The following is a 12,422-nucleotide window of genomic DNA, read 5'->3' as shown; positions in this document are numbered from 1 at the left end:
TTATGAGAAATATGTGTTTTAGCCTAATAGGTTGTAGCATGCACAGCCTTAAAACCTTAAAATGGCATCCATACAACATATGGGTACCAGAGTTCATTGAAATAGGGGGAAAATATTAATTATATGGGTTATCAACTGCAATGTGGGACCTAGAGTTCTCCCAAGCATAACAATCTTCACACTACTGAAGTTAGTTTCCCTAGAGAAAATGGCATCTTTGGGGAGAGGGCTTTATGACATTACATCCTGCAGAGTTCCCTACCCATTCCCCACTGTCCCCATGTACCACCCCTCAACCAGAAATTTCCCTATCCACAGCCAGCAACCTATTTCATGCTGTTTATTGTCTTATTATGCCATATTCTCTGTTAATGCACATTTGGGTTCTCAGGGATGCTTGAACATTTGTTGTTTTCTCCATTGACACTACCTGTTTCCATATGTAAGCATAATCTCTAAAATCAGAAGAATGTTATCCTGGTGGTAACTTCTATGTGTTGGAAGCAAAGCTGCCTAGAGAGGCAGTCATATTGGTTGACCCACAACTGAAAAAATCCCATTAACTGGAAATGTGCTCAGCTTGGAAGGCTGGAAATTTGCTCACTCAGCTTTGAAGGATGGCATGCACATGATAGTTGTAAAGAAGATGCAGCCCAAAATGGCACCCTGAGTGAAGCAGTCCTTGGTTCTGGCCATAATATTTGCATTATTCTTTGAAGAAGGAGGCCCATCCCATTATGAGCCTCCAGTCCATACACTCAAGAAGCCACCAGGAATGTAGAGTGGGGGTAGACTCATGCATTTTTAACTAAACCAGGATTGTCCCTTTTTGGTGAAACCCTCCTCTTTCAGGAATGTTGTTAGACCTGAAGGTGCTCATTTCAGAATTCCCTAGCCAAAAACATACACAAAATTTGGGCTGTTACCATGATTTTCTGGAACAGTTAAAGAAATCCACAACCCTTAGGCATTATGAAATACACACTCAAAATCTAGGCAGGTCCCCCCCCCCGCTGCTTTACATCAGCAGCAGGAGGTATCTTGTTTTCCTTTGATGCTCCAGATGTCCCAGGCAGAGGCCCAAGGATGGACATTCCTGGCCAGTGCAAGCCAGGCACAGGCCTGGCAGAGCTGTGGTTTTGGTTCATTCCTTCTCTTTCTTTCCCTCCTTTGTTGGGGAGGGGCCTTTCCCTCCCTCTGCATGTAAGATAGCTGGGGGACCTTGCTTAGGGGCCTTGGTCCAATTCACTTGAAACTTGGGGGTTCTTTAGTGAACAGGCAGCACTGGCTCCCCTGAAAAGTTGATGTCATTTGGTTGAAAACCAGCCACTCCTACATCCCTCCCTTCCCAAAGTCCCACATTGGGCATAAAGGCAGAAATGCAGTTCTCCTTTTTTCCCTCCTTTCACATAGGCTTGCCAATCCTCCACCCAGGGTGGAGGATCCCCTGCTCCCACCTCCTCCCCCTCGACCCCACTTACCTGGAGAGTGGGGGGCATGCCCCCAGAATGCCCCCCAGGTGGCACGGCATGCCCCCACACCCTGCAACAGGCCCATTTCAGCCTGAATCAGGTCTGTGGGGAGATTCATCCCCTTGGTGAGTGCAGGAGCGCACGCTGGGCCACTCTTTGACCCATGTGATGATGTCACTTCCCAGAAGTGACATCCTGGAAGTGATGTCCCAGAAGTGATGTCAATCACACACACCAGGAGCAAGCACACACACGAGGAGATGCACTGAGGACTTTGGAAGATAAGTGCAAGGCTCCCAATCCCTCGCCAGGGTACTCAAGGGACCTGGCAACCCTACTTTCACAAGAAGGAAGGATGGCAAATGCAGAGTTTCCAATGAAAAGGTCAGTCATCAGTCTCTGTAAGAGCAGGAAAATGAAATGAATGCAGACAGAGTTTGTTGCTTTTTTTATACCAGTGGCTGGTCAGTACTCTCTTGCTAGGCTATTGCTTGACTACCATTCCACCCCACCCCACCCACCCCAGTAGAAATCAATAGAGAGATGTTCACTTACATTAAGAGGAACCTACTTCAGGGGTTTGTAAAATCAGACCCCTTCGTTCAATCTGCCTGAAACTTAGGTGGTCTTTAAATTAGAGGGAGGACTATGTTTTGTGCCAGTTTGGTTCCATTATCTTTATAAACAGCTGCTCCAGACTCTCAAATACTTTTCTCCATTGAAAATAATGGTTCCCAAACTCTTAAACCCAGAAACTCACAGATTTGAATCTCAAACTGTCCTACCAGAAAATCAACACTGTAATTTCCCTCCCCTCAAATCCCAGATCTGAAATTATAATGATTTTTTTTGCAGAGTACACCCTACTTAGATCTCTTCCATGATTTTGAGTTTGGTGGCAAGACTTAAACCAGCTGATAGCACACTTCAGCATTTATTACAACTACATCTATCTTTATATATAAGTTACATGTTTTGATTCTTAAACTATTGTTGGGCTAAAACTTGTCAGAAATAGTAATAAAAATGTCAGTTACTCAAATTGTTCTTAACTAGATATGGCAGCTTAGCTGTTGGCACTGCAATCCTGTGCTAAATTACCCCAATTTAAGGCCATTAAAATAAACGAATGGAGTAATTTTATATATAGGGTTCCCAACACTCCTTGGTAAATGCCAGTAGATTTTGGTGGCAGAGCCTTAGGGGGGGGCAAAATTTGGTGAGGCTATGATATCACTTCCTGGTGACACTCTGGGCTGCCTAACCAGTCTCTACAGTCTTTACCATAGAAACTCAGAGAAATTTCCAGAGCACAACTATGTACTCCACGCCTATGTGCTCCACTTCCAGAACACATCCACTCCTAAACTCCTCAAGGGTGGACAATTGGGGCTGAGTACAGATAGTTTCCCACCCCGGGTGTATAAATGGAAGGGCCTATTTGCATATAATTGCACTATAACTATATCCTGGCCTTTGTGATCAGAAATATCCTGTAGCTCTCTGTGTATTCCTATCATCATAATATAGAGGTACTTCTATTTCATAATATAGAGGTACTTCTATTTAAGTTTCTACCAAACTCATGTCTGGCAGTTACACCACACAGGTTTCTTCATAAAAATCTTGCTATTCCCTGTGGTTCTTAAAGTGATGGCAGACACAAAACATCACTAGAGGGTGATATCAGTTATATGATTTATTACTTTAAGGTCAAATTCTGTTTCCTTTTACTTTGAAGAAACCCTGACTTCAGCAGAACAGTAGACTAGTATTCCTGAGTATAGTAAGTGGTCTTAAGTAGAGATGGGCATGAACAGAAAATAAACAAACATGATGTTCATTGTTCATTGCCATCCACAAACAGGGACTCACAAACAACCACGAACATGGCCCTGTTCACAAACATGTTTGTGGTTGGGTGTTCGTGGAGGCCAGCAGGCTCTCCTCCAGCCATCATCCAAGTCAAGATCTCTAAGAAAAGGTACCAATAATAAATAATAGCTTGGCAGAGCCTGGCAGCAGCCCTGGAACATGAAGAGGTAGATCCCTACCGCACCACTCCCAGAAACCTGACCTGAGCAGGCAGCAGGAAAGGTACCAATAATAATAGCTTGGGCCAGAGCCTGGCAGCAGCCCTGGAACTTGAAGAGGTAGATCCCTATCCCACCACACACAAAGAAAATTCAAGCTCCAATGCACTCTTTCTGTCAAAATGCCAACAGCAAATGTCTCTCCCTCACTGTCTGCAAAGTCAGAGCTGGGAGTCCCCCTCCCCCCGGTCTTTGCTCCCTTGTTGTAACAAGGAAGACTCAAGCTAAATTGGGCTTAGATTGGGGTTTCCAGGGCAGCAGCAGGAGTTCAGACAGAGCTCAGACAATCCCTGCCTAAGTTGCCAAGGGAATTGATTGCAGGTGCCAAACTGTCTGGCTTGATGAACAGCAAGATGAACAGCAACGAATGGGGCTTGCAACAACCACCTGTTCGTTTAGAATGGGGCCTCATGAACAGCTTGTTCGCAAACAGCAGATTGGGCTGTTCGTGGCTGGGTTTTTTTGTTCATATTGCTGTTCGTGCCCATCTCTAGTCTTAAGTGTCGTACTATGCAAATTTTTTACTGCTGAGAAAGAATTGGCATGAAGTATGAAAAGAAAGAAGAATTAACTTGGCCATGTAGCACAATATCTATTGTAAAATGCTGGGGTAGGTGAAGGTAACTCTGTTAATATACCATGTGCATGCAGAAAAAATATTTTTATGTATATGTTTATATGTATGTATACTGGAATGTTAAATACTTAAGAATCCAGTAGCACCTTTAAGACTAACCAACTTTATTGTAGCATAAGATTTCAAGATCCACAGATCTCTTTGTCAGAAAGCTTATGCTAGGGGGATGTGACCATTTGTGACCATTTTCAAGAGGTTCCGGAACTCCGTTCCACCGCGTTCCAGCTGAAAAAAAGCCCTGCTTATAGTGAATACAATGTATGCTTACAATAGAGGTTATTTACTTATATATTTATACCCAGTTTTTTCCCCAACTGAAGAAATGCTGCTGGAGACACCACGGTTTGTGATGCCAGATTAGCCCAATGAGGAGTATGAGTCGTCCTGAGTATTTGCACATAATGCACAGCAAATCTATAGAGCCTGTAGCATAAAGAGCTTTCATAACATTTTACATTTATGAGGAATCCAGATTGTATTTCACCCTCTGTTATATAGCTAGCTTTCACGATGGTTTGGGGCAGCTCATTCCTCATCCTTTGACGCTACAAAACACTAAAATCATCCCATCTGTGTTTCTAATACCTGCAGTATTCTATCTTCAGGTATCATATGTCAAGGCTATTGACATCTGGATGGCTGTGTGCCTGCTTTTTGTATTCTCGGCACTTCTGGAATATGCAGCTGTAAACTTTGTGTCAAGACAGCATAAGGAACTTTTGAGATTTCACCGAAAGAGGAAGAAGAACAAGGTAAATATGACAAGGGTAGCTTATAGAGATGCAGGCAGCACACGGAGAGGCTGGTTGGCTTCATTCTGTTTAAAAAGTGGCTGTGCAAATAACATGTTAATGCAGGATAACATTTTCTCTTTTGCAGAAGGTAAGTGCATGGCCTACGTAATTCCCAAATCTCAATGAAACCTTCAAAATAAGGATTAAAAGGGATTTAAGTGGGAGGGGGAGCCCTGTGAAAGCTTTCTGCATGGTTTCATTTTACCATTTGAGAATACTAGCAGATTGCCCCTTCGTAGATGGAAACGGCTAGCATGAAATGTGTTAAAACAATTTCCTATTACAACCTAGTCAAAGGTATTGATAGATGCATTCTAGGGTTGCCATTCTCCAGGTTGTGCCTGGAGGTCTTCCAAAATTACAAGTGATTTCTCCAAACTAAAGAGATAAGTTCCTCTGGGAAAAAATGGCAGCTGCAGAGTGTGGCTACGATGTCATCACATCCCCGCTGAGCTCCTTTCCATCCCCAAACTTCAGCCTTCCCAGGTCTCATCCCAAATCTCCAGGATTTTCCCAACACAAAATTAATAACCCTCATGCATTGTTCGTTAAAAAAAATAAAACACTACTGTGTCAAGTGGGGGGGGGAGTCCATTTTCACTACTTCTGTGTAATACAGAAACAAAAGAAAACAAATTATTTAAGTCCAATTAAACACTACATGTGTTCATATAATAATAATAATAACATTCGATTTATATACCGCCCTTCAGGACAACTTAATGCCCACTCAGAGCGGTTTACAAAGTATGTCATTATTATCCCCACAACAAACACCCTGTAAGGTGGTTGGGGCTGAGAGAGCTCCTAGAAGCTGACTGACCCAAGGTCACCCAGCTGGCTTCAAGTGGAGAAGTGGGGAATCAAACCCGGCTCTCCAGATTAGAGTCCCAGCGCTCTTAACCACTATACCAAACTGGCTCTCATATACTTCATTTATACCTTGCCCTTCTCCTCAATGTGTACTCAAAGTCAGGCAGCATAGTTTCATTTTCTGATTTAAAAAGAGGAGTTTTCTCATAACTTGGCTTTACAGTATTGCTGTAAAATGAAAGTTGCTTCTTGAGCAATTCATGAAATGTCCGAGGGATGTGGAAATCTGAATCAGAGGATTTTGCTTTTGGGAGCATTGCTGCACTGTAGGAAGGAGAGCTACCCACAGCTTAACCTCTGACAACGAACATATATAGGGGCAGTAATTAGACACAATATCAAGTAAGGTTCTTCCTATTTTAATTTCTGCTTAAGGCCATAGCTGTATGAGCAGTACTAGACAGACAGACAGACAGACAGACAGACAGACAGACAGACAGACAAAGAACATGGGACAGAAAGCCACAAGAAGAAATCATTCTGGACCACCTAACACTTGTTTTTACATGTGGGTTGTTGGGGTGATATGGAACTTGTCATTGTATAGCACAAATAAATTCCTATAAATTGTGGATGAAATGGAAATGAGACCAAGAAAGTGAGAGGATGCAGAACCAGGAAGTGTCCCAACATTAGGAGATTAAATCTTATAAATTACCCAGAGGGATTTGGTAGATTAAACATTTATTTTATTTTAGGCTCATTAAAAATATAAATGGGTCAAAGAGGTAGCTTTTGGACATAGCTGCACTAAGTACAACAATTGAAGTATGGTGCAGAATAACAGAATGGTAATTTGTCCATCAGTGGTCATTTATATGGCTTTTCAGATATACAAAGAGGCACCTTATAATCAGACAGTCAACAGTCTAGAATATCAATCTTTTTGTTTGTTATTGTTCAGACTGTGTTTTTGAACTGCAGCATTCAGAATCTATGAATCTGGTCAGACAAGTTGTTGCAAATCCAGGATCAAGTTTCCAGCATATTTTTTATTGCCGATACAAGTTGTTTCAGGGCAGTGTTGGAATGAAGATAGAGGAGTTCAGTTTGGGTTTGACTTTGCCTGCTCTCAAACACATCGTGTTTCTGATATCAAACGACTTCTTGGTAGAGATCGGTATGAACCGAAATAGGAACCAACGTTCGTGACAAACCAGGCCGGTTTGTGGTTTGCGAACTGGTGGTTCATCAGAGCCCATTTCTGACAGACCGCCACAAACTTTAAGATGGTTCATTTGGTTCCTTTTTTGGTTAGTCACTGCAGACAGCCTGGCACCAATCAATCAGTTTCCTAGGCAACAGGGGATGGACTTCCTGCAGACCTTCTACTGACCCGGAAGTGACCTTCTGCTGGATCAGAAGTGACCTTCTGCTGACTCAGAAGTGATGATTTGCTGACCTCAATGTGACATTTTCATGAACCAAATGAACTGGTTCGCAAACCGGGACAGGTTCATGAAAGTTCGTGGTTCGTGAAATGCGACAAACCACGAACCGCACGTTTTGGGTTTTTTCAGTTCGTGCCCATGTCTACTTCTTGGCATTCCTATGTGCTGTTTTTGGACAAACATATAGGCAATATGCAGATAACCAGTATGTTTCCTCCCAAAGGACAAATAGTGGCTCGAGGGCTCTGTTTTAGGTCAGGAAACTGGATCAGGTAGAAGGATTTCCCTGCACTGAGATCCTGATCTGATTCATCTCTTCATGTCATCTCGTCATGTCATCTTCATTCAACCATAAAAATATACTGGAGGTATGATTTCATGATCTCTTTCATCATGCCATTGGCTTGGGTTGTCAGTGCTAAAAGATTTGTTGGCATTATGTGGTGAATATTGTCATTTATTCATGAGTTTGTTTTCTGATTGGTTAAAATTCATCTCCAACTTCCCTTCTTTTGCTCTGTCTTTGTCTAACTAAAAGGCTGTTTTCCTACCTAATCTGTCAACTGTAAATACTTTACTTGCCTGGCACTGAGGACCCAATATACTTAGCATGTCTTCTGCTATGCAACATCAGTCAGATAAAATAGTTTGGAATTTTGTATGCCATTCAGCAAAGGTTATTATTTACTGCATAAATGTACCTCACTAGGTAAATATTGGGCCTCAGAGGGTGCCACTGCGACCCCTTCTAAATTCCCCAGTAGTCGCTCACGAAACTGGCAGTTTTGCAGACATACAGTTCTCTAAGATATTTAATAGTTAAACCTTCTATTCCTTATGGACTAAATTATCTGGCATGGCTTTTGGACTATGATGTATGTATTCTAGTTCAGGGCTTACCATAGTGAGAGTTAAATAAGAATTCTTAGGCAAATCAGCTGGTGTTGATTTCAAATGTAAATATGCATATATTTATTAAAATATTCATGCCCCGTGTTTCCCTTGTGTCTCAAGTTAGCTTAAAATTCCAAGACTAAAAACATACAGAATACACTAACACTTAATTAACCCACCTCTCCACAAGAAAATGCCTACCATTAAAAGTCCTAGCAAATAAAACGGCCTTATAGCTGGCCCTAAAAATTTCTGAAGACAGTGTCCCCACAGTAAACCTGTTCTACACGGTATGAGTCACTGCAGAGAGCAATTAATTAGACACAAAACAAGGTACCTTTTAAAGACAGCTACCAAAATACAGCAGTCGGCACAAGGGGACACATGGAGAACTCAGTGCTTCAGATATGTGTAAAGTTGCCAAATGTGTAGGGTTGGTCGATAGGGGTTCCCGTCTTCAGGGATAGCATGAGAAAGAAAGGCACATTACTCTCATTCTGTATCAGTATCCCGTCAGTTACTGAGCTCAGTTCCAAGTTTGACTGTCACATACAGACCTCTTCATACCTGCAGGACTGCTTCTCCACTTATGCTCTGCCACAGCAGCTTTGCTCATCTGAACAGGGCTTTCTGCAGATAGTATCCTGCAGTTGGGCAAAATTGACAGCTGCCTACACATGCACTTTCTCTGTAGTTGCCCCTACATTATGGAATGGCCTGCCAGACCAGGTCAGGAAAGGCCCCACTTTCCTGGTTTCCCGCAAACTATGCAACACTGAATTATTGAGGGCTTTTTTACTCAGATAATAGGATTCTGTTGCAAGAACTGGGTCAGAGAGAGATGGCTTGGACAGTGACAGGGTCTGCGGACTGTTCTACTAGATGCTGTCTGTTAATGTAGATATGCTCCTTAGGTAGTTTCCATGCTGTTAAGGATGTCGATTTAATTTAATTACTCATATTTTGTTTCAAAAATGTTTCATCTCTGTATTTCTGATTTGTGTCTCTGTTTCAAATGTCTCCAACCTGTACTTTATTGCATTTGTTCACTGAATGTCCTAGAGGTTGCTCTTATTGACTTGCACTGTGTAATCTGCCTTGGGTCTCAGTCAGAAAGGTGGGGTGTTCAAAAGCAAGAGAGAATTTTCCTCCTTCTGTTACTGGAAAATTAAGTCTGGGTCTAAACCCTAGCCGTATGTTAATCATCAAATCATCAAATGACAAAGAAGGTAAGAAGTATAAAATGTTGTAAGCAGTCTAGTACTGATAATTATATTATATATTACTACTAATAAATATCTTATGTACTAACAATCAGTGGCCGTGATCTGAGGATACTTAAATCCAGAGATTGGAGCCATGAACAGACAGATCTTCCTACGCACCTGAAAAATGCCCTAGATTTGCAGAAAAACCTGAAATATATATAAAAAAATACATTGGAAGTTTAAGAAACCCAAAATTATAACCAGATGCCCTCAGTGGCTACTGCTAAGCAGCCATAATGGTTTAGCCAGTATTCCAGACTTGGTTTCTGTCAGTAAAAGGCAGGAGGAGGGACTGGGCCCTTTCCAGGGCTGTTTTGGCCTTTGAGGGAGAAGTAACCACTGGGAAACTTAATATCACATGACTTACATTACTCACCCAGGCCTGTTCAACAGCAGCCCATCCCCCTCAAAAGCCAATGTATTGTAGTGGTTAAAGTTTCAGAGTAGGATGTGGGAGACCCAGGTTCAAATCACCACTCTGCTATGGAAGCTCACTGAGTGACTTTGATCCAGTCACACACTCTCAGCCCAACCTACCTCTCAGGGTTGTTGTGAGGATAATATGAAGGCAAGGAGAATGATGTAAGCTGTTTTGGGTCCCCATTGTGGAGAAAGGCAGTATATAGATGAAGTAAATTAAGAAATAAAGGAGAAGATGGAGGGACAGATAAAAGCTGCGTTGTTTAGTGGGTTTGTAGGAGGGAAGCACTTAGGGAAAGGTGGTCATCTGGAGATTGCCAGCAGGAGGGAAAGTGGAAATAGTATGGGGAATGGAATACAGGCAAAAGTAAAGTATCTCTTTGCATGTTCCCTATCATACAACTGGGTCTGGTTCAGCTGGCACCACTCAACTGAGCCATAGGGGAAAGGCTGCCCGGGGGGGGGGGAGATTGGTGGGTGGGAAGAAGAAGCAAGAAAAAGGAGAGGCTATCAGGGGTTGGGAAGAGAAAGAAAACATGGTGGAAGAGGGGAAAATCGAATCCTCTCTCCGTCATGGCCCTACTTGCTTCTCATCGTTCTTACAAAGAAAAAAAGTTTTGAGGAATCTGCGAGGAAAAATTGAGCTCTAGGAAGACATTCATGGTTGGTATCAGAAAAGGAAGCATGAAGAAACATAGAGGATGTTGATAGTAGTGGTGGTTTAAATCGACATCTTTTTGAGAAGAGGCACTGGAAAAATCAGTCACCGTTGTATTTTGAGGACACCGTGATCTTTCATCTAAATCACAATTCTGTCTTTCTAGAATCATTGTTAACATATTTATCCGTAAGAGCTGACTTTAAACATATTTATAATGAAAACATCTAAGCTTTACACTTATTTTGCTCTTTAAAAAATACTTACAGAAATGGCAGAATAGAACATGGAGATATGCCATACATAATTGATACTATGGTTAATACTTTTGCTTGTTGACATTTCCGGTTTAAAAGAAGCAACCATGCATGCTAATTTGGCACTTGAGCTGAAACGTATAGTTTGCTGTAGGGCTACATTTTAATATTCTGTATTTACTTTACAGTGACTTCTATGTTAAATATCAGATCTTATCACACCAAGGTGCATTGAAAGAAAATAAACATCATACCATAGTGATGTGGCAAAACTTTCTCATGTTAGTTTATCATGTCCAATTAAAGTGAGATTTTGGCCTTTAACATATTTTATTGAACTATATGGGAAAAAAAGAAAAAATCATGGACAGGAGGAGCAAAAGTAAACACACCAAAGTCATGTAATATTTCAGAATCCATATTCAGATCACTAGAATGAGTAATGACATGAAACTACTTTAATATAGAGCAACTAAAGCCTCTTGTACAGCCATTATTAAGCCTTATTCTAGAACTAAGGTATGTAATCTTAGGGTCAGTCTATGTCGCCAGTTCTTTAACACTGAAAAATATACGGGAATGTCTCTAAATTCAAAGGAGTGAGCCGTGATAATATGTAGCAGCAAAATAGTAAAGAGTCCAGTAGCACCTTTAAGACTAACCAACTTACTTGTAGCATAAGCTTTCGAGAACCACAGCTCTCTTCGTCAGATGCATAAGTGAGCTGTGGTTCTCAAAAGCTTATGCTACAAATAATTTGGTTAATCTTAAAGGTGTTACTGGACTCTTTACTATTTCGCAACTACAGACTAACATGGCTAACTCCTCTGGATCTTACTTTTCAGAAGTATTCAGTTTTTCAGTTTAAGATCTATGCAATTTACTCAGAGAACAAACAGACTGTTGGGATAGGCTGATTACATCATTTTTTTTCAATTGTAATCATGACTTTTTCTTTTGTTTCCTTTTGTTTTCTTTGTGGTCCACCTTCCATTTTGATGAAAGTTTTATGAGGGAGTGCTTGATGAAAATGAAATCGATGAATCATTGAGGCATAGCAATGGCTTGAGAAGTACAGAATTCATAGACGGGACTTTGGCTCAAATCTACAATATAAATTTAAGGGTAAACTACATAGAAGATGTCCCATTTGTCATCGTGTGATTTCCAGTCATTATCAAAGGCCCCGTCCATTTATCTAAACAAATGTCTTCCATGTGGACTCTGTTAACTTCCATTGCTACCTCTATGTGATAAAACTATTATTAGATAAGTATATCTTGTTTCTTAATGTAATCAAAATTAGTTAGGGTTAATCTTGGATTTATGACACAAGTTCACATTTAGTTTTATTCAACTGTCTAAAGGTGAACATTTAAGCATTTCTTGAGAAATAATAAAAACACTGATGGGTAAGCATCCTCAGTCTTGCACTGATGGAATACCGGAGTGCTAAACAAAGCCTCAAAGACAATTTGCAGTTGTGCAGGGATGTAAGAATTAAGGCTAAACTGTGATCGGAATCCCCAAAAGCACCTTCTCCCCCACTGCTACTGTAAGTGATCAGAGCTATAAAACTATAGTTCCCTTCCCTTGAAGGATCCACTTCTTTGATAGGAGCGCAAACATTTTTGACATGTGCATCCAATGATCTAATTTGTTTTG

At 41.2% G+C, this 12,422-nt stretch overlaps 1 protein-coding gene across 1 annotated transcript in view; it reads left to right on the top strand.

Annotated features, from left to right (window-relative positions):
* Positions 1-12,422, top strand: part of GLRA3 (glycine receptor alpha 3) — a 74,722-nt gene that overhangs the window by 56,746 nt on the left and 5,554 nt on the right. The window contains exon 8 of the mRNA XM_054990260.1: positions 4,808-4,954. Coding sequence (XP_054846235.1) covers positions 4,808-4,954 — 147 coding nt within the window. The remainder of the gene's footprint in view (positions 1-4,807; positions 4,955-12,422) is intronic.

The sequence above is a fragment of the Eublepharis macularius genome, chromosome 10 (genome assembly GCF_028583425.1).
Source record: "Eublepharis macularius isolate TG4126 chromosome 10, MPM_Emac_v1.0, whole genome shotgun sequence".
In the NCBI taxonomy this organism is placed as follows: domain Eukaryota; kingdom Metazoa; phylum Chordata; class Lepidosauria; order Squamata; family Eublepharidae; genus Eublepharis; species Eublepharis macularius.
The sequence above is the reverse complement of the archived record's forward strand: the minus strand, read 5'-3'. Positions and strand labels throughout refer to the sequence as shown.